The sequence below is a fragment of the Cetorhinus maximus genome, chromosome 4 (assembly GCF_964194155.1).
Source record: "Cetorhinus maximus chromosome 4, sCetMax3.hap1.1, whole genome shotgun sequence".
NCBI lineage: Eukaryota > Metazoa > Chordata > Chondrichthyes > Lamniformes > Cetorhinidae > Cetorhinus > Cetorhinus maximus.
This window is the reverse complement of record NC_135882.1, coordinates 88,455,769-88,481,975: the sequence shown is the minus strand read 5'-3', so window position 1 is coordinate 88,481,975 and position 26,207 is coordinate 88,455,769. Positions and strand designations below refer to the sequence as shown.

At 40.8% G+C, this 26,207-nt stretch overlaps 1 protein-coding gene across 1 annotated transcript in view; it reads left to right on the top strand.

Annotated features, from left to right (window-relative positions):
* LOC144679744 (NSFL1 cofactor p47-like) overlaps positions 1–26,207 on the top strand; it is a 46,816-nt gene that overhangs the window by 12,347 nt on the left and 8,262 nt on the right. The window contains exons 2-8 of the mRNA XM_078540452.1: positions 1,515–1,618; positions 11,655–11,735; positions 13,338–13,503; positions 14,902–14,994; positions 22,415–22,524; positions 23,496–23,633; positions 24,748–24,906. Of these exons, the coding sequence (XP_078396578.1) occupies positions 1,515–1,618; positions 11,655–11,735; positions 13,338–13,503; positions 14,902–14,994; positions 22,415–22,524; positions 23,496–23,633; positions 24,748–24,906 (851 nt within the window). The remainder of the gene's footprint in view (positions 1–1,514; positions 1,619–11,654; positions 11,736–13,337; positions 13,504–14,901; positions 14,995–22,414; positions 22,525–23,495; positions 23,634–24,747; positions 24,907–26,207) is intronic.

Sequence of the window (26,207 nt, the reverse complement as noted above, 5' to 3'; positions counted from 1 at the left end):
CAATCAGCTCTCGCCTTTTTGCTGATGTCACTTTTTGACACTTCCCCGCACTCACACTGGTTCTGATCTCTCTCGCGCTGTCTTGAGATGTCACTCTTGTTATTTTCAACGAGAACTGACTGCAGGACAGTCTTCCCAGACTGCTTCACCATGATGCTGACTGCAGGACACTCTTCCCAGATTGCTTCACCGCAATGCTGACTGCAGGACACTCTTCCCAGATTGCTTCACCGCGATGCTGACTGCAGGACACTCTTCCCAGATTGCTTCACCATGATGCTGACTGCAGGACACTCTTCCCAGACTGCTTCACCGCAATGCTGACTGCAGGACACTCTTCCCAGACTATTTCGCCGCGAATCTGACTGCAGGACACTCTTCCCAGACTGCTTCACCACGATGCTGACTGCAGGACACTCTTCCCAGATTGCTTCACCGCGATGCTGACTGCAGGACACTCTTCCCAGATTGCTTCACCGCGATGCTGACTGCAGGACACACTTCCCAGAATGCTTTGTTGCGATGCTGACTGCAGGACACACTTCCCAGACTGCTTTACTACGATGTTGACTGCAGGACACTCATCCCTTAAGTGTTTTACCTCAATGTTTCTGTGACTGCATCTGGCATTTTTTTTAAAATTAAAGGAACTGACTACAGACTGAACGCAAAGGTGACTTCCTGAACTTGGCGTTTTTTAAAGCTGTGACTATTTTTTTGTCATCTCAGTCAATGTAGTGTCCTACAATATCTGATATGTTTAACAAAAAGTCCATGAGCAGCTCCCTGGTTAAACATGCATGTAAGTGACCTGCTGTGAAGCATCTGCTAATATTGTTGCTTAACTGAAATGTACAAAAGTATTGTAACTCATTTAACTCCTTGTTTTCCTCTCCTCTCTCCATAATTTCTAGAGGATCTGACCAAATTGTAAATATGCTATGTAGGAAATCATAAACATCAACTAGCTGATAGGTTTTTGATATTCAAACCAGAATGAGAACCAGAAACAAAAGTGAGAAGCTTCATAAAGTTTACTGTTCTGTATGTTTCAAATGTAGCTTTAACTGGAGGATTTACTGTAGTTTATATCTTTAGCATTTTTCAGTATTTTTTATTAATTTCAAATATCATAATGTTAAAAAAAGCCTGTAACAGTTACCCAGAATGATGTTCTAACAATGTAAATGTTTATTTTTAAACCAGTTATCCAAACGATATTGAATGTAAATGTTTCCGTGATATTAATTCTAATTGTTTTTAAGGTGTGGTTAGAATTAGTTGTTTAAAAGAACCATATGTATTGGAATTTATAGTTCTGCTGCTTATCATTTATTGTAACTGGGATGTACTTTGAGAAAAAGCTTATATTTTGTGGGGTTTTCAATGTAGTATAAGGAAACACAATTTCCAGGTATATTCTATCTATTGATTTCAGCAAAATCTATTTGTACCATGTTGTTTAGAGGCTAACAGCACCTTTCTAGATAATTTTATCTTGTTTTCTTATCTAGCTGGCAATGGCTAATTTTTATGAGAACGAGGGTGAAGATCAACTGGTTCATCAGGAGGCACCAAAGTTTAATAATAGTACTAATTGCAAACCTGCGGTTCGTAGGTAAGAAATATCAGAAGTATTTTAAGATATATTTAGTTTTCTTTAAAACTTCTGCTTTGTAAAATTTTCGTTGGCTTTTGCAGTCCTCTTTTGGTTTGAGTTTTTTCTCTTTATTGCAACAGTCCAATCTATTTCTACATTTATAATTATATATTTATAATTTGGTGGCCTGAACAACAATTTTTCATGTTGAAAAAAAGTATCCAGATTTGAATGTTACCTAGCTTTAACTAATGATCTTTTGTTGACTCTGGAGAAGAAATTGCCCTGAGCACTGATTTGTTAGCAGTCCAGTTATAATTATTGTCCTACTAAATCTGCTTCATTTGAACATTTTTTTTGCTGTGTTTCATAAAGTGGTTCTCTGCCGATTCGATCCTATCAATTTTGTGAGACATCTATGCTCAGTTATGTTTAAAAAAATGCCCTGTCATTGGGTGAATCACATTGCAGACACATAAAAGTGCATTTTGGATTGGAAAAAGTTTTAAAGAAAAGCCCCCTACTATTAGATTATAATTTTTGTTAGATATTGATCATAGCCATGGATAATGTGCGACCTGTACAATCTCTTTGTTCAAGATGTTATGATGTGGCAGATGATGTGTGTCTGGTGGACCAAATCCACAGGGGAAACTTGGTCGCGCTATCAGGGTGGTTTTGCAATTTATCTATTATGAGATGTATGCACTGAATTCAGAAGTAATAAGTCCACCAAGACCTTTAGAGATTTTAAAAATTAAATTAAAATATTCATTAACAAAATATAAAAGATTTCAAGCAACAGGCATAAGACTACAATTACTTACTACTATAATAACTCCTAAAATTGGGAATTAACCTGATCCCCAGTTACACTCCCTTTAAGGCAACAGTCCAGAATAGATTTTAGATTTAAAACAGAATCAGCAAGTTAATACAATAACCACTTGACAGTGGAATTCCAAATGGCTTTTCCCCAACTTCAGTTTCATTATATAGCGGGCTTAAGCACAAATGCTGGAGGCTTCATTTAGGCTATTTCTCACACACCTGTTAGATCTTACATAGCCTTCTGACACATGGCCTTTCATTCTCCTTTATATGTTTCTCTCTTAATATGTAAATTCCATTTGTCTTTGAAACTGTATCTTCCTCATAATATAAAAACTTTCATGTTGCCAATATATTGTCAATAAACTTTGGGAAAAATAAACACATTCCTTAGCCTTGCTTATCTGGCTAGTTGTAAACAGACTAAGATCCCGTTGACCATAAGATTTCGGAGCAGAAGTAGGCCATTCGGCCCATTGAGTCTGCTCCGCCATTCAGTGAGATGATGGGTGATTTGATAATCCTCAACTCCACTTTCCTGCCTTTTAACCATAACCCTTGATTCCCTTAGTAATTAAAAATCTGTCTAGCTCAGCCTTGAATATACTTAACAACCCAGCCTCTACAGCCCTCTGCGGAAAAGAATCCCACAGATTCACACTTCCTCATCTCTGTTTCAAGTGGCCACTTCCTTACTCTGAGATTATGCCATCTGGTCCTAGAATCTCCCACAAGGGAAAACAACCTCTCAGCATCTACCCTGTCAAGCCCCCTAAAAATCTTATATGTTTTAATAAGGTCGCCTCTCATTCTTCTAAGCTCCAATGAGTACAGGCCCAACTTACTCAACCTCTCCTCATAAGAAAATCCCTCCATACCCGGGATCAACCTAGTGAATCTTTTCTGGATTGCCTCCAATGCCAGTATATCTTTCCTTAGATAAAGGGACCAAAATTATTCACAGTATTCTAAGTGTGGAGTGAATAAATAATAAGGCAGGCTCAGGATGATACGGCGCAAAAACCCACCATTTTCGGTGGAGGGTTGGACTCCATTTTATCCGCCCGCTACCACATTTAGTGCAATTGTCGGAAAATTCCGCCATATATTCCATCTGCCAAGTTTTTACCCACTCACTTAACCCATCTATATCCCTCTGCAGATTCCTTGTGTCATCCTCACCACTTGCCTTCTCACCTATTTTTGTGTCATCCGCAAACTTGGTGATAGCACATTCGCTTCCCTCATCTAAGTCATTAATATATATAGTAAATATTTGAGGCCCCAGCACTGATCCCTGTGGCACTCCACTAGTTACAGGTTGCCATCCCAAAAATGTCTGCCATATCCCAACTCTCTGTCTTCTATTAGTTAGCCAATCTTCTATCCATGCAAATACACTAACCCAACACCATGGGCTCTTATCTTTTAAGTAGCCTTATGTGTGGTACTTTATCGAACGCTTTTTGGAAATCCAAATATATTACATCTACTGGTTCCCCTTTATCTATCCTGCTTGTTACCTCCTCAAAGAATTCTAATACATTTGTTTGGCAAGATTTCCCCTTCATGAAGCTATGCTGACTCTGCTTGATTAGATTATGTATTTCTAAATGCTCTGCTATTACATCCTTTATAATAGACTGTAACATTTTCCCAATGACATACGTTAAGCTAACTGGCCGATAGCTATCTAATTTTGTCTCCCTCCCTTTTTGAATAAGGATGTTACATTGGCTGTTCTCCAATCCTCTGGAGCTTTTCCAGAATCTAAGAATTCTTAGCAGATTACTACCAGTGAATCCACTATCTTCGTACCTACTTCCTCTAATATCCTAGGATGCAACCCAGGGGACTTATCGGCCTTTAGCCCCATTATTTTCCCTAGTACTTTTTCTCTAGCGATAGTTATTGTATTTATTTCCTCACCCCTTTTTGCCCGTTGATTCTTTAGTATTTTTGGAATGCTATTAGTATCTTCTACCGTGAGGACTGAAACTAAGTATTTATTCAACTCCTCTGCCCTTTCCTGGTTCCCCATTATTATTTTACCAGCCTCATTGTCAATGTTCACTTCGGTCTTTCTCTTCCTTTTTATATATTTAAAGAAGCTGTTATTGTCCATTTTTATATTACTTGCTGTTTACCCTCAAAGTTTATTTTCTCCCCCTTTTTTTTGGTCATCTTTTGTTGGTTTTTAAAACTTTCCCAATCCTCTAGCTTACCACTAACCTTTGCTACATTGTATGTTTTTTCTTTCATTTTTATACTATTCTTAACTTCCTTGGTTAACCATGGTTGGTTTATTCCCTTCCTTGAACCCTTCTTCCTCACTGGGATATATCTTTGTTGAGAGTCATGAACAATTTTCTTAAATGTCTGCCATTGTTCATCAACCGTCTTTTCTGCTAAACTGCTTTCCCAGTCCACTCTGGCCAACTCTGCCCTCATTCCATTGTCATTACCCTTTTTTAAGTTTAGCACAGTTGTTTACGACTCAAGTTTCTCACTCTCAAACTGAATGCTAAATTCTACCATATAATGGTCACTGTTTCCTAGGGGATCCTTTATTAAACCTGCCTCATCACACATTACCAGATCCTAAGTAGCCTGATTCCTGGTTGGATTCACAACATATTGTTCTAGGAAACTGTCCCGAATACTATGTCAATGAATTCTTGCTCATGTCTACCTCTGCCAATTTGATTTTCCCAATCTACGTGAAGATTAAAGTCACCCATGATTAATGTACTGCCTTTTTTACATGCCTTCATTATCTCCTAATTTATTCTCTGTTCTGCAGTATAGCTACTGTCAGGGGACCAAGACTACTCCCACCAGTGTCATCTTCTCCTTGTTATTTCTGACCTCCACTGATATGGATTCTACATCTTCCGACCCAAGATCCTTTCTTGTTATCATACTTATTCCATTTCGTACTAACAAAGCTACCCCGCCGCCCTTTCCTTCCTGCCTGTCCTTTCGAAAAGTCACATACCCCTGAATATTTAGTTCCCAGCTTTGATTTCCTTGTAACCATGTCTCCGTAATGGCCATAAGATCATATCCATTAACTGCTATTCGTGCTGTTAATTCATTTATTTTGTTCCGAATGCTATGTGCATTTAAGTAAAGAGCCATTAATATTGCCTTTTTACCAGTTTTTCCCCCTTTGACCCTATTTGCTGCTTTTTTTTAATGTTTGTACACTCTGTCCCTTCCTGTCATACTCTGGGTATCATTACCTAAATAGCTGCCTTGCAAGGCTGCCATGTCCTTTTGCTTTGTAAGCCTACGTATCCCCTTTCCAGAACCCCCCCCCTGCCGCCCCCTCTCTATTTAGTTTAAAGCCCTCTCTACAGCCCCAGTTGTTTGGTTCGCTAGCCCCGGCACGGTTCAAGTGAAGCCTGTCCCACTGGAACAGCTTCCGTCTACCTCAGTACTGGTACCAGCGCCCTTAATTTCCTTGGTTAACCATGGTTGGTTAATTCCTCCCACACCAATCTCTGAGCCATGCGTTTAACTCCTTGACTTTATTTACCCTATGCCAGTTTGCCCTTGGCTCAGGTAGCAATCCCAGAATTATTACCTTAGAGGTTCTGCTTTTAAATTTAGCTCCTAACTGTTCAAATTCTTTCAGCAGAACCTCCTTTCTAGTCCTATCAAAATCATTGGCACCAACATGGACAACGACAACTGGATCCCTCCCCTCCTCTCCAGCCCTGAGGAAATGTCCTTGACCCTGGCACCAAGCAGGCAACACAGCCTTCGGGACTCACACTCACGGCTGCAGAGAACAGTATCTATCCCCCTAATTATACTGTCTCCTACCACTACTACATTACCATTTCCTCCCCACACTTGAATGGCTCCATGCCGTGGTCAGTTTGCTTATCCTCCCTGCAGCCCCCGCTTTCGTCCACACAGCTTGCAAGAACCTTGTAACTGTTGGACAGTTGCAGGAGCTGAGTCTCCTCGAATGCTATCCCTTGGGTCCCCAAACCTGCTTCACCTGCAGCCACACCCTCCTGTCCCTGACCACAGACCAAATTTGAATTACGTAATCTGAGGGGCGTGACTGCCTCCTGGAGCAAAGTGTCCAGGTAACTTCTCCCCCGGCTCATGTGGTGCAATGTCTGCAGCTCAGACTCCAGTTCCTTAACTCAGATCCGAAGTTCCTCGAGCTGCAAACACTTGGTACAGATGTGTTCGCTCTGGATCACCTTGACGTCCAGCAGTTCCCATGTGTTGCAGTAGCAACACATCACCCGTCCTGCCATTGCTTTCTTTGGATTCTTGGAAGATTACTACCAGTTCATCCACTATCTTCGTATTTATTTTATTCAATTTATTAATTAATTACTCTAGTATCCACACTCTTTACACTTTATTGTAATTTTTTTATACACACCAGTATTGATCTAATTCTTAACAAGTTACCTTTAAGAAAAAGAAAAAAAGATGAGAGATCTAAACACAAACTAAAGACCTTACTTTTGTTTTAAAGACTAGAAATACTCACCAATCAGCTGCTCTCCACGCTCTTTTCCCTCTTGCACTCTTTAATGGTCTCACACTCCTCTCGCACTCGCTCCCTGTAAATGACCACGCTGTTTCTCTCACACTCTCTCGGTATATGTGGCCCCGCTCCTCTCTCACTCTCTCGCTGTAAATGACCATGCTGTTTCTCTCATACTCTCTCACTGTTAAAGGCCCCACTCCTCTCGCACTCGCTCCCTGTAAATGACCCCGCTGTTTCTCTCGCTGTAAATGACCCCGTTGTTTCTCTCGCGCTCTCTCGTTGTAAATGACCACACTGTTTCTCTCACCGGAAATGACCACTCTGTTTCTCTCTCACACTCTCTCACTGAAAACGATCACGCTGTTTCTCTCTCACTCTCTCACTGTAAATGACCCTGCAGTTTCTCTCACACACTCTCGCTGTAAATCCAAATTTGAAATCCAAATCTCTTCATTTATCTAAAAATTCAAATTCCCTTCACACCTTACATGCTATGCCAACATCCATGTTTATTCATTAGCATGTGAAGCACCTAGCTTCTTTTGATGATTTCAAACTTGCAGTCTACTTGACTCCAAATGTAATGAAATCACACACAGACCCAACATTAACCTACTTCACAATAAACCAGAAATATATTCTGAAAATTATTATACTTTAATCACAGAGATGAATAAACATGCTTTCAGATGAACACTATAAAATAGAGGATTAAAAATGGGAGGTGGAACCACGTAGTAAAAGTGTCTTTGTTATGCATATTCACTTAGATTATGTATTCTCCTAATAGAAGTAGGGAACTTCTGGGACATTAGGAAAAAATAAACACACAGTAGACATTCACACACTGTCACACTCATGCAATATAGACTCACAGATTTATGAAAACTGAACACTAAAAATGAAGGATGGACACTCTGCTTTTGAAACAAAATGGAGCTGCGAGGTCAGGTGACTTTTTTTCTTTTCTGTCAATATACGTGAAACTACACAAGACCCTGGAAGCTAGCCTGCATGTCTGGACATTACATTAAAATGTAAGTGACTTTCTGGGATATTTCATTGAGAAGGCATTAAAATGCAACAAACCTTTCCTGTGGATTAATGGCTTCCATTATTCAAATAGTTACAGAAACTTGTTCACAATGGACTTGCAGCCTTCTTGGCTTTGGAATGGAATTCCAAAGAATGAGCGTGAGAAGAATCGCTTTCTATCACAAGGATATGTAATTGGGTTAAATTTGAACACCATCGTATATCAATGGCCAAGATGTCAGAGACCTTTTGTGGGGACAATGAAAAAACAGATACTGTGGTCAATTGACAGAAACCAGGTTTCTGCTAAAGGACATTTTATAAGACACATTTTTGGGGAGCAGGCGGCAGAAAGAAAGAAAGAAGAAGAGTTCCAGACCACCGAAGGAACAGGACCCTGCCTAAAATCCATCAGGAGGCAGAGAATTCGGGCTGGCCAAATCTACCCATTTGAGGAACCAAACAAGGTTTGACACCCCACCTGGAGTGAAGCCAGAGAAATCTGCCACTGCAAATCCATCTTCATAAACCTCCAACCTCAATTTCTTCAGTGGACCAAAATGGGAATCACAGGCCTGCAACGTCAAGACATCACCTTGAAGCAAGCAAGTGTGACAGTGAATTTTTGAACTTTTAAGACCTAAATGCATGTTACCTCTTTTGTAATCACTTTTCTTGTGTGTGTGTGTCTGTCTGTCTATCTGTCTGTGAATGGGTGCTGTTGCGAATATATTTTGGGTGTTGAATAATAAACATTTATCCTTTTTAAAAACCTTACGAGAAAACCTGTCATTTGTGTGTTCTTGTGAGTTACAGCACTCGGGCTAAAACGCTTTTCTTCTAAAACATCTCTATCTTCAGTCAGTCAAGAGGTGGAAAAAGGGGGAATCATTCTACCATCTCCCCTCTGTCCATAACAACACACACCATGTTAACAAAAGTCAAAACTTAAACATCTTGAGTCAGGAGCAACTTGCCAAAGCTGTCACTTATGCTGTCAGAAATACTATAAGCAAATACATACTCAGTGTGCTTGTGTGCAAGTTTTTGTCAAATTTTAAATTGCTGAGAACAATTTACAGTGTGCAGGAATGGGACCTCATTTTCAGCAGTACCCTTTCTGAGCAATAGAGGCTGAATGGCATTGCAGAAACATCAATCTTGTTATTAAAAGCTTACTTGTGCTAATAAGTACCAGCCTTAGCTTTCTATAGCAAGTTTAATTGACAATTACTGCCTGAATGCATCAGTATCTTGAAACTTACAATGAAATTGATGCTGAGCTTCCATTTTGCAAGGCTAACAACAATTCATGACAATTTGCAACACATTACCTCGCCACAAATTGCTGGACAATTTATGTACTAATTTCTGCATCTATATTAGACACGCCATTACTTAGTACCAAATTCTGGCCATTTATTATTCCTGCACACAAATCCATGTGTTGTATATCAAAGCTTGCTTCTGTGAGCGCAAAAATCTGGGGAAAATCAGAGGCCATCCTGTTATCTTTGTTGATTGGGACATTTATATTAGGAATTACCTTGCTTGTTTTAGATTATTAACCTTTTGATTGCTGGAAAGATTTTAGCAGTAGTTGTTTTAAGTATTTGGGCAAGACAAAGTATTTTCTGGATGTAATTGAAGTAAAATGCTTTGTCTCTTGATGTATGTGGGCTTACCATTTAAACAGTCAGTAATGGTATAGCTAGTCTAGTTGGATATGTTTATTTCCATCCTTCTAACTTAATTGCTTCATTCAGTAGTTCAGTATTGTCATTAAAAGAACTGCCAATACCCTAAGCTGTAGGTGACCTGATAGTTTCAGTAGCACTTTTCATTATGCAAGATATAAACTGAGGGTTATTTTCCATTTGTATCATTAAAGTACAGTTTCTAAGTATCTAGGTTTTGGATTGCATACGTATGGGAGTGAGTTACGAGGCTGAAAGCTAACAGAGGGCTGTGGCTGATGTTCAAATCCGTAAGAATGATTTCCTCCCCCTCAAAAGTTCAGGTAGATTTTATATTCCCTAATGCTTCAAGTGAAATTTTGAATCCATTTCTAGCTACATGTAGCCAGTATTGTTGATGCTTTCCACACCGCTGACCTGATTGTCTTAACAGATGATCAGTTTGATTGCTATTTCCTGCACTGTTCCCAATGCCTGGATATCCTTGGTATAGTAAGCTGGACAGAATTCTATACTGAACTCTGTGTGGTGTTATCAGTTCCTTGTCCAAACTCATTGACCCCTTCAAGGATTTTTGCTCTTTTCCCAAGTACAATTTAGCTTTCTTTCTTGCTGCCACTCACTGTTCTATTGGTCTCACTGAGCTATCCAACAATGCCCCCAGATCCTTCCCTTGTGTTGTATCCTGTATCAAAGATCTATTAACTTTATATTCCCACCTATGCATTTCCTAGTATCATTACCATGCATTTGTCCAAATAAAATGCCATTTACAAGTCAACTACTCCGCTTCCCAAACTATCTGGATCCTTGTATTTGACTTGTCTTTTCCTATTGCTTAAGCCTTCCCTCAAATTGCTATCATATACAACTCCATATCATTTGTGTGCACCGTAAGCTGTGTAGACTAATTAATAGAACAAAATATTACCCACTAAGTTTATGGAAGCTTTCTACAATATTGCATCTGTATGTATCAGTTATTCATAAACAGTATATTTCAAGCAAGTAATTAATATGACCAATTTTAACATGATAGTGTATTTCAAAGGGATTTTTCCTGGTAAAACACTAATCACCGATCATTTCTGGATGAGTTTTTGGAAGAAAATCTATTTTCATAGTTTAATTCCTATAACCGCAGCTTAGATTCTTGTACAGCTGTTTAACCATGTTTTGTCAGCCCAATTATGGATATCTGCTCTTGCACAATTTCTCCATGGTTACAGTTTACCAATCTTTCCTGCTGCCTTCTTGTCTCCATGTATGATCTTTATGCTCAAATAGAGACGTTGGACATTTGGAAAACATTGGTGGAATGTAAAAGTTGCCAACAAGTGAGATCATTGTTAGTTAAAGTCAGACACTGTGCTCGAGTGCATCAATTCTGCCAACATCTTGCACATCAATATATATTCTAAAGTCCTTGGAAACTGTCAACAACTTCATGCATTTGTTAGCACTAAGGCACATCACAAAAATGTAATCAGACAAAAATTGACACTAGGGCCGGAATTTTACAGCCTCGTCGTGGCGGGGGCAGGGCCATAAAATGTGGCAAATCGCTCAAAAGTCCATTGATTTCAGCGGGACCATAAAATACCGCTGGCATAAAATTCCACCCCAGGTCAAAGAAGGAGATAGCAGGAGAAGTGACTAAGAGCCTGGTCCAAGAGGTGGATTTCAAGGATATTTATAGAGGGAGGAGAAAACAGGTCAATAGACAGAGGTTTAGAGTGAGGATTTCACAGCTTAGGGCCTAGACAGTTGAAGGCATGGCTACCAGGATTTGGGGATATACTTCTGTGAGCACTAATAGCTCATTAATTCATTTAGAGAGTTTAAAGTTTAAGTTACGTTGTTTAATTAGTGGGCATTAGTTCAAGTACAGACTGGAAATTTACATCAGTGATTGTTTAAATCTTTTATCCTAGTAATCCAAGCAGTGGATACTTTTTTTCCCTTCTAGCACTGGTACTCCCAGAATATCATCCTTGAAAGACCTGAAGAAGAACGAACAAAGTAACAGTGCGGCTGATGAGGGTCAACGGTAAGGACTTTTGACATTTCTGACAGATTGGAACCTGTTCCACTTGCACTAAGATAATCTCGAGTGTCAAAAAATAATTCTTCTCTGGATAATCTGACTTAATCATAAAATAAAGATCATGTTTCATTTTCCATAAGGTCAATCAACTGTTGGATTTCAGAATCATGTCAAGATAGATTGACCATAACCATAATAAGACCAAAAGATGTAGGAGCAGAAGTAGGCCATTCGGCCCATCATGTCTGCTCCGCCATTCAATAAGATCATAGATGATTTGATAATCCTCAACTCCACTCTCCTGCCTTTTCCCCATAACCCTTGATTCCCTTACTGATTAAAAATCTGTCTTTATCAGCCTTGAATCTACTTAACCACCCAGCCTCTACAGCCCTCTGCGGTAAAGAATTCCACAGATTCACTACCCTCTGAGAGAAGAAATTCCTCCTCATTTGTATTTTAAATGGGCACCCACTTACTCTGAGATTATGTCCTCTGATCCTAGACTATTTCTAGAGAGCTAACTAATAGAATTGAGTAGAGTATAATTCTAATTGAATTTTTATCCAAAATTTTTGCTTGCAAAAGGCTGCAGTAGATATCAGTACCATTTCATAAGGCAAGACAGAGTTATGACCAAAATTGTTCCTACCACGTCTAGGTTTCAGCAGATGGCTGTATTGAGAAAATAACAGACATAGCAAAACATGACTTGCCTCTTGCCAAAATATCTTTCTCTGTTGCATGACAACAAACAAGGTCTTAGTTTGTGCAGCCAGTAGCAACGCGGTTATCAGGTCTCTAGCCTGCCCATAATCCATGAAGTACCATCCAGAATAGCCAGAGCAACAATATGAGTAGCCATCCATTACTTTCCCTTCAATCAAAGTTACAGAAACCACAGCAGACTATGAGCCACAAAACAAAATCAGCTGCGGGCCTATGCCAGCGGTACAGTGCTTTATTAGTATGGAAAGAAAATTTATCTGCAGGTTGATGTGAAAGAGCTTGTGGCAGTGCTCAAGAGGGAGGCACTTCTCTCAGCATCCTGACCACCATTCCTCCCTCAGCCAACACTATCTAAATCAGATTAACCAGTCATTTATTCATTTGCTGTTTGTGAGACCTTACTGGGTGCAAATTGCCTGCTGCATTAGTCAATATTATAACAATGTCTACATTTCAAAAGTAAATGTTGGAAAACACTTATGAAATCCTCAGGGCATAAGGCAATTTCTAATTGCTAGTTTTTTTATAAATCTGTCTTCCTCTTTCTTTATTACTTGTACGGCTCAGTTGAAAAGCAAGCAATGCATTCACCCACTGAAGGATTGTTGGAGCTGGTTAAGTATATTTCTTTGTATTTTGTAGAATACATCAAGTTCTTAGTTAGAGATTGAATTGGATTTAGAAGCTGTCAAATATCTATTTTTTTCCCTGATGAATTATTTCATGGAAGGAATACTCTGTGTTTAAAAAATTGTGCACTCTCTGCTTAGAGAGCAAGAGCAAATGTGATAATAAAAATGGTTACTTGTTAGTGTACTTTAGTTTTGTTTGTAAAGTAAAGCACTGGTTTCACTCACTGTACATTAATTTTTCAAGCTTTTATGCAGGTGGTTCTGAACACAGTGGCCAGCAGATAGTTGGACCTCCAAAGAAAAAGAACCTAAATGAAATTGTGGATGATCTTTTTAAGGGAGCTAAGGAACATGGAGCAGTTCCGGTGGATCACTGGACAGGAGGTGTAGGAGAGACAAACAGTGCTGTGGTAAGCGAATGGGGAAACGCCGATAGAAACATTGTGAATTCAATGGTCTTGTTTTTTGCTCTTTTGGAAAGTCACAGTGCTTTTTCTTAAAGTAGGAAAGTAAATTTTTAACACAGGTAAAATTCATTAGAACCACCATTACCTACCATAATTGTGGGGACCTTTCTTGGTGGATAATAGATACTGGCACGTAGCAAGTCTCCAAATTCTAGTTTTAAACCTATGCCACATTAATATTCACACAATCTCAAGTACGATACAGATAAGGAAAGAAACAGCATCTAGTGATATGCAACAAGCAAAGGAGATGAAATGTTAGGGTGCACAACAGGGTAGTGATTTATTGTGCAAGGAATCTTCCTATTAAAGTTTTGGGAGAAAATCTGGACAATATTTGTCCAAACTATGGATATGAATGGTCCATTGTCATTTTATTAAAGGTATATGTAAAACTTAATTAACAAATGTGTAGTACGTTAAAATAAATTCTGAAAGTTTTTAAAGAGTTTTTCTTACCCTCTATGGAAAATACCTAAACACTAATGAAGAAATAATGTATTCACCACAGTATCTAACATGTAAGGGGAGTAGGTGGTGGAAGAAGGAGAGGCAGCCCTGAAGGGTTCTTGCAAAATTTCATTCAGAAACTTTACCACCTGACAGGTTGATTCCCAAACCCAACTGATTCTTATTTTTACAAGTGAACTCTGTGATTTGCACTTGACTTTAATATCCCAAAGCACTTCATGATGAGTAAGTATGCTTAAGGAAAGTGGTTTCCCCCCCCGCCCTCTAACTGCAATGCCAAAGCAATCAGCAAATTTAATGAAAATTTCCACTTTTACGCTGTTAGTCCTGCTGTAAAAGCCCTTGGAAAAAGCTACACCTTGTTGAATGAGATGTAACTGGGTTATTAACAGCATACTAAGTTCATAATTACTGCTCAATAGCCCTGAAAACCTAATTTCATATTGTGGCATGTCAAATTTCTCCATTATGATAAAATTCTACATTTTAATTTTTTTTTTACATGTTTGTTTATAATATTTTAGTTTCTAGGGATAAAGTGCTTTTAACTCTGAGAATACTTCAATGAGATTGGCTATTTACCCTGCTTGCTGACATCACTGGTGCTTGGGGCCTGGAGATCCCTTGACTTGGTGCCAGATTTAAACTGCTGTTGGGAAAGTGGAAATTCATGCCACAAAGATGATTAGATCTTTGTGGACAACTTTCTTTGAGATCAACGGCGATTGCCATTGCTTCACCACTGACCACAAATTCCCAGCTCATTGTAGTGTGAAATACCTTCTGGTCTTTTAAATGTCCCACTACTTTGTACGAATGCAGAACAACTCTGATAAAGGTGTTAGTATTTGCTTCTGATTTATTTTGTAGCCATTCACTGGTGGTGGATACCGACTGGGAGCATCATCGCTAGAACAATCTGAATATGTTTCACAAGATAAAAAACAAGATTCTAACCTCGATGTAAGTTTTGAGTGTTAATATTCCAGAAAGCGAGTTGCTAAAGGATAGAACTAGAGCCAATCTATACACACATCTATAAGTATTTCCATTACAATCACACTCTTCCTAATCCATCAATTACAGTTTCAATCTGTGTTTATTTATGGAGACACAAGTGAACCCCCAGTTAATGCCCACCACCGGCATACAATTCATATATAACTAATGGCAAGAACTGGCTGGTGGGAAAAAAAGCCGTAAGGATTGTCTGCAGCAAAACTGTATTCCATTCCTTGAACCAGTTTCTGCTATTTTTCCCCATTCAGGGATTTTCCCTGCATCATTTGTGCCTGCAGTTATCAACAGATATACAGTGTGTACCTTGTACTCTGTATAGAATGAAGGTTATAGACATATTTTCCAGATAGAATTTTATTTCTCAGAATGGTGTTTTCCTCACTTCTCAACTGAAGAAGTGAGGGAAAAGTAGATTTCTTTAATTCGTTCACAGGATGTGGGCATCACTGGCAAGGCAAGTATTTATTGCCCATCCCACCTCTAATTGACTTTTGAGAAGGTGGTGGTAAGCTGCCTTCTTGAACCACTGCAGTCTGGGTGATGAAGGTACAGTTACTGTTGTTACATAGTGAATTCCAGGATTCTGCCCCTGTCACAATGGAAGAACAGCAATATATTTCCAAGTCTAGATGGTGTGCCTTGGAGCAAAATTTAGATGTGGTGACGTTCCCATGTGCCTGCTGCCCTTGTAGGTGGTGGAGACTGCAGATTGGGCAGTGCTGTAGTCCATCTTGCAGATGGTACCTACTGCAGCCATGTTGCGATGGGGTATGATCTGGGATACTCTTTAACTTAATTGTAAGATTTAAATCAATTATAATTGTTAGACTGAGTTGGGAGAGCTTAGTTAAGTTACAGTCCTGAATACTTTGTTCAGATTAGTTACAGACCATGCTCAGGACGAGCATATTGTCACCAGTTTCACGGAATTTATTAAGTTAAAAATGTAATACTTAGCAAAGGCAGTGGAAGCAGTCAGTTCACTTTGGAGCACTGGCTCGCGACTTCCAATTGACTGCGGCACTATCCCTTGAGGCGTTCTGTTGACCATAGTTTATTTTCTTGCTTCTTCATGCTGTGCTCCTGGCTGCTAAAGTTGCTGCTTATTAGCTCTTATTAGCCACTACCTCTGTGCATGATCAGTGACATCTCTGAGCTCTAGTCCAAACAACAGATAATCAGTCCCTGATTGGTTAGATGGTGCGTGATTAGTATCCGATTGGTGTCTCGAGGGCGGTGATCACCTTACTGATGCCACTTCCTGTTAACCCATGACTGGTTCTCTAAGATGTCAGTCACTTATGGGAGTGTTCTCATTACGGCTTTTCCCTGTTATTGGGCAGAATTTTCTGCCCGTCGGGCAGGCGGGCCTGACCCAATCTCCAGCGGGTGGGGAGACGATCTCCGCTGGAGAAGCGGGCCCCGCCGCCATTTTATGTGGGCGGGCCAATTAAGGCCCGCCCAGCGGGAAGTGCTATGCATTTCCTGTGCGGGCGGGGGGGATTCCCCAAAAGTGAGAGTGCGCTCTTTCGCGCATGCACACGAAAGAGCGCACGTCTCCCTGAGGCTAAGTGCTGCCTTAGGGAGATTGCTTTCACGGTGAAAAATATTAAAAATAGAAAAAAAAATTCCCATGTCACATGAGATGGGGCATGTTCATAATTTACATAATAACTTTATTAAAAATTTAAAAACCCTGTATGAAACCTCATCCCGCCCGTGGATGAGGTTTCATGCTTCACCTATATGCCGCCGGGGCTCCTGGCCTGTCCGCCAACCTTAAGGTTGGATGGGCATGTCCTTTAATTGTATAAATGATCCTGTCAATGGCCTCAATTGACCATTGACAGGTCGGCGGGCCCGCAGCTGATTTTGCTGCCGGCCCGCCTTCCTGAAATCTTAAATGGGGCGGGATGACGTCGAGGGTTCCGCCCGAGGTCATCCCGTGTCATTGTACGCGTCAATGAGCAGGCCCCACCCCCTGCTCGCCGACGGCAAAATTCTGCCCATTAAGTTTATAGCTTTCCACTAAGATAACCAGGTACTGCAAGTTAATTTGTATGACTGCTTATTTGAGATAAGAGGATGTGTGTTGTCACTTTCTAATGATTAATACTCTAGCCACATCGTCCCAGCTGTTTATTTGGTATCTCTAGGTGTTTTTGAGAGCTGAAATTCCTGCTGACATATTTTAGTTAAAGGAACCATTTGTTACCAAGTGAATTTATGATAACTGCTGATGCCTTTGGTATGCAACCTTAATCTCATACCAAAATTACAAAGTTACTTCGACATAAAGCCTATGCAAGGTGTGTACAAAAATCAGGGCATAGAGACACCCAATGTGTTAAAACTGAGGTAACAGGATACACATACAAGATACAGCAAAATACATTCAAGAAATACATGTTCATAACAAATAAAAGTCAAGAGAACTACATAGTTAGAAAACCTGATTACAGAATCTAATTCTCAAGGTTACAGAACCAATGTAATACATTCGTTTGTTATATACTTTGAAGTGACTACTTCTCTTTTAAAACACTTCCTGCCAAGTTAAAATACTGAGCTAACTTAAGACTAAAGGTTTGAAAACTCACAGCTGTTTTCTTCTAACTCAAGTATAATTAATGTTTAGCAAGTATAACGGTTCCCTACTCGGATCTGCTCAACCATGACAGACTTCACAGCACTTGCTCTGTAATTAAACCGTAAATGTGTACTAGGGCCACGTGGCGTATTTCACTTGTCAAGTAAGGATGCAGCTACAGACAAAGATTCACATGGTGTAATACCAGTATCTTTCATTGACTATAATTAGACAGAAATCACAGGTAATTTTTTAAAAATTATTCTTTCATGGGATGTGGGCATTTGTTACCCATCCCGAATTGCCCTAGATCTGATAAAAACAAAAAACTACTGTGGATGCTGGAAATCCAAAACAAAAAGAAAATTACCTGGAAAAACTCAGCAGGTCTGGCAGCATCGGCGGAGAAGAAAGGAGTTGACGTTTCGAGTCCTCATGACCCTTCAGCAGAACTGAGTGAAGTTAGGAGAGGGGTGAAATATAAGTTGGTTTAAGGGCGGTGGGGGGAGAGAAGTTGGTGGGGGGTGGGGGGTGGGGTGGTTGTAGGGACAAGCAAGCAGTGATACAGATGATCAAAAGATGTTACAGACAAAGGAACAGGGAGGTGTTAAAGGCGGTGATATTATCTAAGAGAATGTGCTAATTAAGGATGGATGGCAGGACACTTGAAGTACAGCTGTAGTGGGGGTGGGGTGGAAAGACTGAGGGCATTACAGGTATAGATTTAAAAATAATGGAAATAGGTGGGAAAAGAAAAATCTATATAAATTATTGGAAAAAACAAAAGGGAGGGGGAAGAAACGGAAATGGGGGTGGGGATGGGGGAGGGAGTTTAAGATCTAAAGTTGTTGAATTCAATATTCAGCACGGAAGGCTGTAAAGTGCCTAGTCGGAAGATGAGGTGCTGTTCTTCCAGTTTGCGTTGGGCTTCACTGGAACAATGCAGCAAGCCAAGGACAGACATGTGGGCAAGAGAGCAGGGGTGGAGTGTTAAAATGGCAAGCGACAGGGAGGTTTGGGTCTTTCTTGCAGACAGACCGCAGGTTTGCCCTAGATCTGACCTTGCTAGGTCGTCATTTCAGAGGGCAATTAAGATTCAACCACATTGCTGTTGGTCTGGAGTCACATGTAGGCCAAATCAGTTCAGGATGGCAGATTTCCTTCCCTAAAGCAATGGTCTTGTGGTCATCATGACACTTTTAATTCCTGATTCAATTTTCATCATCTGCCATGGGGTTCGAACCTGGGTCCCCGGAGCATTACCCTGGGTATCTGGAATACTAGTCCAGTGACAATGCCACTATGCCTCACCTTCATTAATATACTTGTTTAATATACTTCAATTACTTGACTTGAACTAAACCACAAATTAAACATTCCCTCTCCTACAATGGTGGTAGAGGGAGTGAATGTTCATGATGGTAGATGGGGTGCTGGCCAAGCAGGCTGCTTTGTCCTGGATGACTTCGAGCTTCTTTAGTGTTGTAGATGCTGCACTACGGGCAAGTGGAGAGTATTCCATCACACTCCAAATTTGTGCTTTTTAGGCAGTGGAAAGGATTTGGGAAGTCAGGAGGCGATCACCCATTGCAGAATATCCAACTTCTGACCTTTTCTTGTAGCCATAATATTAATAAGTTACTGGTTAATGATATTGCCCAGGATGTTGATGATGGGGGATTCAGCAATAGTAATGCTGTTGGATGTTGAGGGGAGGTGGTTAGACTCTCTTTAATGGAGATCGTCGTTGCCTGACACTTGTGTTGCGCAAATGCCATTTGCCACTTATTAGCCCAAGCATGGGTGTTTCCCAAGACTTGCTGCATGTGGACACTGACTGCTTTTTTGACTGAGGAACTGTGAATGAAGCTGAACATTGCTATCATCAGCCAACATCTCAATGTCTGACCTCATGATGATTCAATGATCATTGTTGAAGCAGCTGCAACATGGCCATAGGACATTGCTATGAGGAACTCCTGGAGCTGCATTCTGGGACTAAGGTGTTTGGCTTCCAACAACCACAACCATCTTCTTTTGTATTAATTATGGCTTCAGCCAGTTGAGAGCATTGGGCCCTCTAATTTATTTCCGTAGTGCAGCCTGTAAGTGCATTGGCCTTCTAAACTTCTGTGCGCGGCTGTGCAACATGGTAACTTAAAGGAACCGACTTGCATGCAGCCTCGCAGTTTAAGGAATATCAGCAGAGATCCTTCCAATCCCTATTGATTTTGATTATATAGGCTCCTTTGTGCCACACGCAAGTGTAGTCATTCTCACCTCACTTGTGAAATTCCATTTTGTCCATATGTGGATCAAGACTGCAATGATGTTGGGAAGCCAAACTGAGCATCAGTTAGCAGTTTATTGGTAAGTGCTGCTTCATAACATTGGCAATGATGCCATCTGTCACTTTAAGATTTATAGTCGGCTGATGGCACCATAATTAACTGCATTGAATTTGTCCTGCTTTTCGTGAACAGGATGTAAGAATTAATATTCTGAATCATTTTAAAAATGCAACTTTTTTTTTCAGGTTGTCTCTTTTATCTCTCTCCCTTAACCCCAACTGTATTTCCCAAGTTTTATTTTGCTTTCTTTACTTAATTTAGATCTAATTTATAATTCTTGCCTCATACTTCCTGGTTTGGAATCTGGCTGAGATTTTGTCAGGCCAACGGAGGCCTCACCCAAAGGTCCAAGAACCGGCAGGCAGCCCCTGTCAGTTCTGTGGGGAAGGCCTGACGGAATTACAGTTGGGCCTTCCCTGCGATTGAGGTCCCCAGTGTGCTTCCTGCAGAGAGCTGCCAGCTAATTAGGCCGGCAGCTTCTCATGGCGCCAGCGGGAGTGGTGGCTGCTGACGACAATGCACCCACCAGAAGCCCAAGATCATCGTGGGCCAAGGTGATCAAAGGTGAGTGAAGTGGGTTGGAGGCAAGGGCAGTGGGTTGGCTTTCAGCACCTCTGCGCAAAACCCCCCCCCCAGCACCACCACCAAAGGCCACGTCCCTTCATCGTACAGAGTACCTGACTACAAGGGATTCTCTGCAGAAGGCCACTGGCAAACACATTAGGGTTGGCTGGCGGACTTTTGAGGGTGTAGGTAAGTCTTGCTCTATAAGCCACCACTAAATTGCAGTGGGCTCAGGAATAATGGGTGCCAATTGGCTAAATAATGAGCCTAATTGACATCTAGCTACCGGCAGCCAGGAATCCCGTATCAGCCCCTTCCTCAACTCCCCCCAACAAATTCAGGGGAGGTTTTACCTCCACCTGAAGACTGAAGCGGGACCTCACCCGCGATTAAGTGGATCCAGCCACAAAAGGCTGCATTAAATCCAGACCTGTGTGTCTGTGGATTCTTCACTCTGACTGTTTGAAGAGCCTCTCTATCCCTTGTTCTGCCAGATCCATTGTAGAGGATAGCATGATGGAACAGACAACTGAAATGAAACATAAGTTGGGACTGGTTCTCGGTCCTGAACCCATCCCGGGGGGAACCAGTCATTCATTGGGATTTTCCTGGGGCCCTCCTTAATTGGCATGGAGACAGGTTCTGGCAACTGGGCAGGCTTTCAAAGCTGGAAGGGAAATCCACTTGAGAGGTGCAGCAGACTGTAATGGAAGGCAGGTAACAGAGACGAAGCTTCAAAATGAAGGCACTCTCTCCAACTTTTTACATCTATAATTATAAAATTGATGTGGCAGCCAGGCAAATATGGGGGGAAGGGGTTGTTGATTCCTCCACAGGGCAGCCTTTGACAGCCCTTGCATACAGGCAGGTATTGAGGCCCTCTAGAACTGACACCCTGACCTGGCACCGGATGCCCACCTCCAGGCACCTAAACTGGCCCCCACTTATGCAAGAAACTGAAGGTTGGCTATAAGGCCCCAGTCAGTCTATTTTATTTGGACTTAACAAGTGTAATTGACTACTCACCGCTCCAGGCGAGAAGCCCTATCAACTCAGTTCCTGCATCCACATAAATAGCCCAAAGGTATGATGGAACCCCCCAAGCCTGTTGGAAATCTAGTCCCTGATTACTGGAAGTCTCTGCTCGAAAGCCAGTCAAATCTTTGTGGCAGCTGTCAGTATGGTGGATGGCAATGCTGTTCCTTTGTCACTGACAGCAAAATCTGGGCCAATGTGTTTTGTCTTTTCTTAATGTTTGATCCATCATTAAAGAACCTGCTATATTTATTATTATAAGAAAGATTTGCTCTTCCCTTCGATGTCACATACCAATGGTAGCTGAAACAGTAGATCACCTTGCCCAACCTCTAACAGGGCAGATTGCAAAAGTGACCTGATGTAACTGCTAACAAGAATTTACTGCGTAGGGAATTATAGGAATGAATATATTTGTGTGCTCCTGACATGTTTCACATTCATCTAATTCATGAATATTTTTAAAATTGTCCACCTCATACCATTTTAATACAGTATAAAGGAATATATTAGGTGAATGAACTCTGAATTATTTAAATGCTTGATCCGTTTAAAAGTTAAGCAGCTAAGCATTTCATTTGCAAAGGAATGAGGAGTAAAATGGCTTGGTCCATTTAGATTTAATTTAGTTGTTGAATTCATGTTTGTTATCTGGTTAGATTTTACTATGAAAGAAACAAAAGCTAATCCAAGTTATTTTTACTGATTTTATTTAAATAAAAAGAGATCTTGATGAAGGGAATTTTTTATTAATTGGATATTGTATGTTTCCTGTGTTATTTTCCAATTAACCTGTGTGGAATTTTTACGTAATTTTTGATAGGTTCAGATTTTGCTGAAACTGTGGAAAAATGGCTTCAGTCTGGATGATGGAGAACTCCGAACCTACACAGATCCTACAAATGCTGAGTTTTTGGAATCTATTAGTAGAGGGTAAGAAGCTATTAATACAGAGGAGTTGATTTTTTTTAATAAGATAATCTAAAATACTTTAATATCTTTTGCAAATAAATTTACTGATATGTTTTCGGTGATGTGCTACTTTGAGAAAAGCTCGAACATGGGTCAGAGCTTTACTCAGAACAGAAATGTGATCTGTGAAATTTGATAGTCTCTGCCTTGCATGTGTTATCTGTTTCTTGTGCGGTCTTTGTATTTTACACATGCTTTTTGCCATGTCTACCTCTCTCCATTATTGCATGCCATTTGTCTTTCTTGTACACACTAATTCTCGTGGCTTTTTTCACTACTTTGCATTCTACCCCCACTGTCTCCACCCTTCATTCTTTTTTTTCTCTCCTATCCCCCTCCTTGCCCTCTTGCTTCCTCTCCCTTCCTTTTCTACCCCATTCCATTTTCCCTTGTCCTCTTTCTCCTCAATCATGCGTTCTAATCTTACTCTTTATTTGCATCCATACACCTATAGAGTCATAGAGGTCTACAGCACAGAAAAAGGCCCTTCGGCCCATTGAGTCTGCACCGGTCAAACAAGTGCCTAACTATTCTAATCCCATTTTCCAGCACTAGGCCCATAGCCTTGTATGCCATGGCATCGCAAGTGCACATCCAAATACTTCTTAAATATTATGAGGGTTTCTGTCTCTACCATCCTTTCAGGCAGTGAGTTCCAGATTCCCACCACCCTCTGGGTGAAGAAATTCTTCCTCACATCCCCTTTAAACCTCCTGCCCCTTACCTTAAATCTATGCCCCCTGTTTATTGATCCCTGCACCAAGGGGAAAAGTTCCTTCCTGCCTACCCTATCTATGCTCCTCATAATTTTATACACCTCAATCATGTCCCCCCTCAATGTCCTCTGCTCCAGGGAAAATAACCCCATCCAAGTCCATTGCTTAAATGATATTTCAGTTATGCTGTGTTTTTGTGTGTATTGTTCCATCCAGGGAGATTCCTGTTGAACTGCAAAAATTGGTTCATGGAAATCAAGTAAGTTTAGATATGGAAGATCACAGAAGTGAAGAATATTTGAAGCACAAATTGAAGTTCAAGGCATTTTCTGGAGATGGACAGAAACTGGGAAGGTAGGGGATGAGTATTAGTTGGGTTGTTGGTCCATGTGGTAGATTTGCCACTTGGAAATGTCTTCAAACCTTAAATAGATGTCTGTTGGTTTTAAGCATGCCTACAAATTACTTTTCTGCAAACAGAAAATCAAGATGACAACAAACCTACTGAAGTTTCTTGTGCTTGAAAGGTATTTAAGGTTGACATTTGTAAATAAAGGATCAAATCTGGTATGTTTTTAAGATTACAAGATAATTTTGGGTAAGGAAGGCCCTTACTGATGTGATCAGCCTTGATGGCTTTCTGGGCAGTACATTCTAAAGATTCTTTGTGTGGAATAATTCCATCTGATGTACCTTTCACCTTGCCTTTTCTGAGTTTTATCTAATGGCCATCCCTTTGCTACCATTCTTGGTGTCACAGTAAACAGTTTTTCTAAGGCTTCAACCTTTACAAAGAAATGTGAACTACCAGCAAGAGTGTTTGACTTGTTGATATCTCATAGTTTTTAACATCTGAAAAAAGGAGCATTGGTAGCGGTGAGAGCAGAACATTATCCATTCTCAACAACTGCCGTTTCATTCATTCAACTGTGGAATGCAGGCATCACCGGCAAGGCCAGCACTTATTGCCTACCCCTAATCCCCATTGAGAAGGTGGTGGTAAACCACCTTCTTGAACTGCTGCAGTCCATGTGCTGAAGGTACTGCCACAGCGCTGTTAGAGTTTCCGAATTTTGGCAATATATTGTCAAGTCAGGACAATGTTTGACTTGGAAGTGGTGATGTTTCATTGTGCCTGCTGCCCTTGTCCTTCTGGCTGGTAGAGGTTGCAAGCTGTCGAAGAAGTCTTGGTGAGTTGCTTCAGTGTATCTTATTGATGGTATACTGTAGATATGGTGCGTGAAGAGAGTGAATGTTTAAGGTAGTGGATGGGGTGCAAAATTGAAATAAGATTGACCTTGACTTAGAAATTGATGGTATTTAAAGAATAATATCAGTATTTGAAGTACTTTAAATGGATGATGAATATACAGTTTTTTTTAGCATATTGTTTCTCAAGTTGTAGCTAAACCAGAAAATGTCTGTACTTTTGGCAGTCATGAATTTTTTTGCATTTCTCTTTGTATAGCCCCACTCCAACCATAGTTAGCACACCATCTTCTCCTGAGGAAGAGTTCAAATATTTTGTTAATTTTGTGAATATAAATGATTCTGAGCCAACAACCAGTGTGCAGATTCGACTAGCAGATGGAAGTCGTTTGGTGCAGAAATTCAATCAAACTCACAGGTAAGATTTGATATGGTTCTCACTTTATGATGTTAACACAGTACCCCTTTTCACACGTACGTTCACATGCATCCACAAGCATACTAATAGCTGTGGGACTTAAGCCTGGGTTTTCCCTCGCGGGTTGGGAGCACGGAGATCTATGAATCAGACTTGGGAGAAAGAGGCCCAGAAGGTCAGATTTTCATTCTGGGGAGGTGGGTGCCTTAGAAGTCGGGACGAATGCGGGCACTGCCGGGTGCGGAGATAGGCTGGCTGAAAGACCTTCCTCTGTGTGCTGGCCTTTTATTTAAAAAATGAACAAAGCATAAAACATCCCTCCAGTCCTCACCCCTCATACACTCCCCATGCCCATCCATGCTAACTCCTGCCCTAACCAACTCTCATGGTCCCTCATATTCCCAATGTTACCCCATCTACCCACTGACTGGCCCCATCTAACCCCAATGCCATCCTATTCCCTTCCACCCACCCCCAGGGTCCTTCATATCCCAAATGCCACCCTATTCCATTCTAGCCACCCCTCCATGGCCTCTCAGTGCCACCCTATGCCCCTCTACCCATCCCCCATGGCCCCTCATTCCCCCAATGGATACCCAATCCTCCCCACTCATCTCCATGACCCTTTACAGCCCTTATGCAACCCATAACCCCAGCCATTATCCTTTGCCCTTGCTACCCTATGCTAACTCACCCTGTATGCACCATGGGCAAACCTCAGGAGTCGTGCTGATATAAAATAATGTGTCCATTGATTACATCACTATTTTTAGAACAAACACTCTCATTGGTTAAAAAAAATCAATACATTGAAATTCAACTAATCTCATATTCAAACAAATATTTCTATTCTATAACCACTTTGAGATGCCAATCAACTGCTCACTTAACAGGCACCCCACTGTGCTAATATTAGGTTGTAAAATCAGTCATGCAGCATAAATTCTATAATGATAACCCTCAGGCTTACGCCAACAGAGTGAAATATCAAGCACTGTTTTTTTTAATTTCCACACTTTTTTTAAATTTAAAGCCCAGCAGCATTAAATCCCTAGAAAGCTTGGACAGTTCCAATGAGTTTATAAACTTTTTACACATAATTATGCCTACTTTTAACACTCCTAAAGGGTGCCTTACCTCTTCCAAAGTGCACCTGACCTGTCCCAGAGGCGTTCTGGGACCATACCCAAAGGGGTACCTTATATCTGCAAAAGGGTATCCTGGCTATCCAAATGAATCCACATGGTTCAGACCTGCTCTTACCTGTTCTAGTCTGCACACTTCAGATTTCAGACACCTAC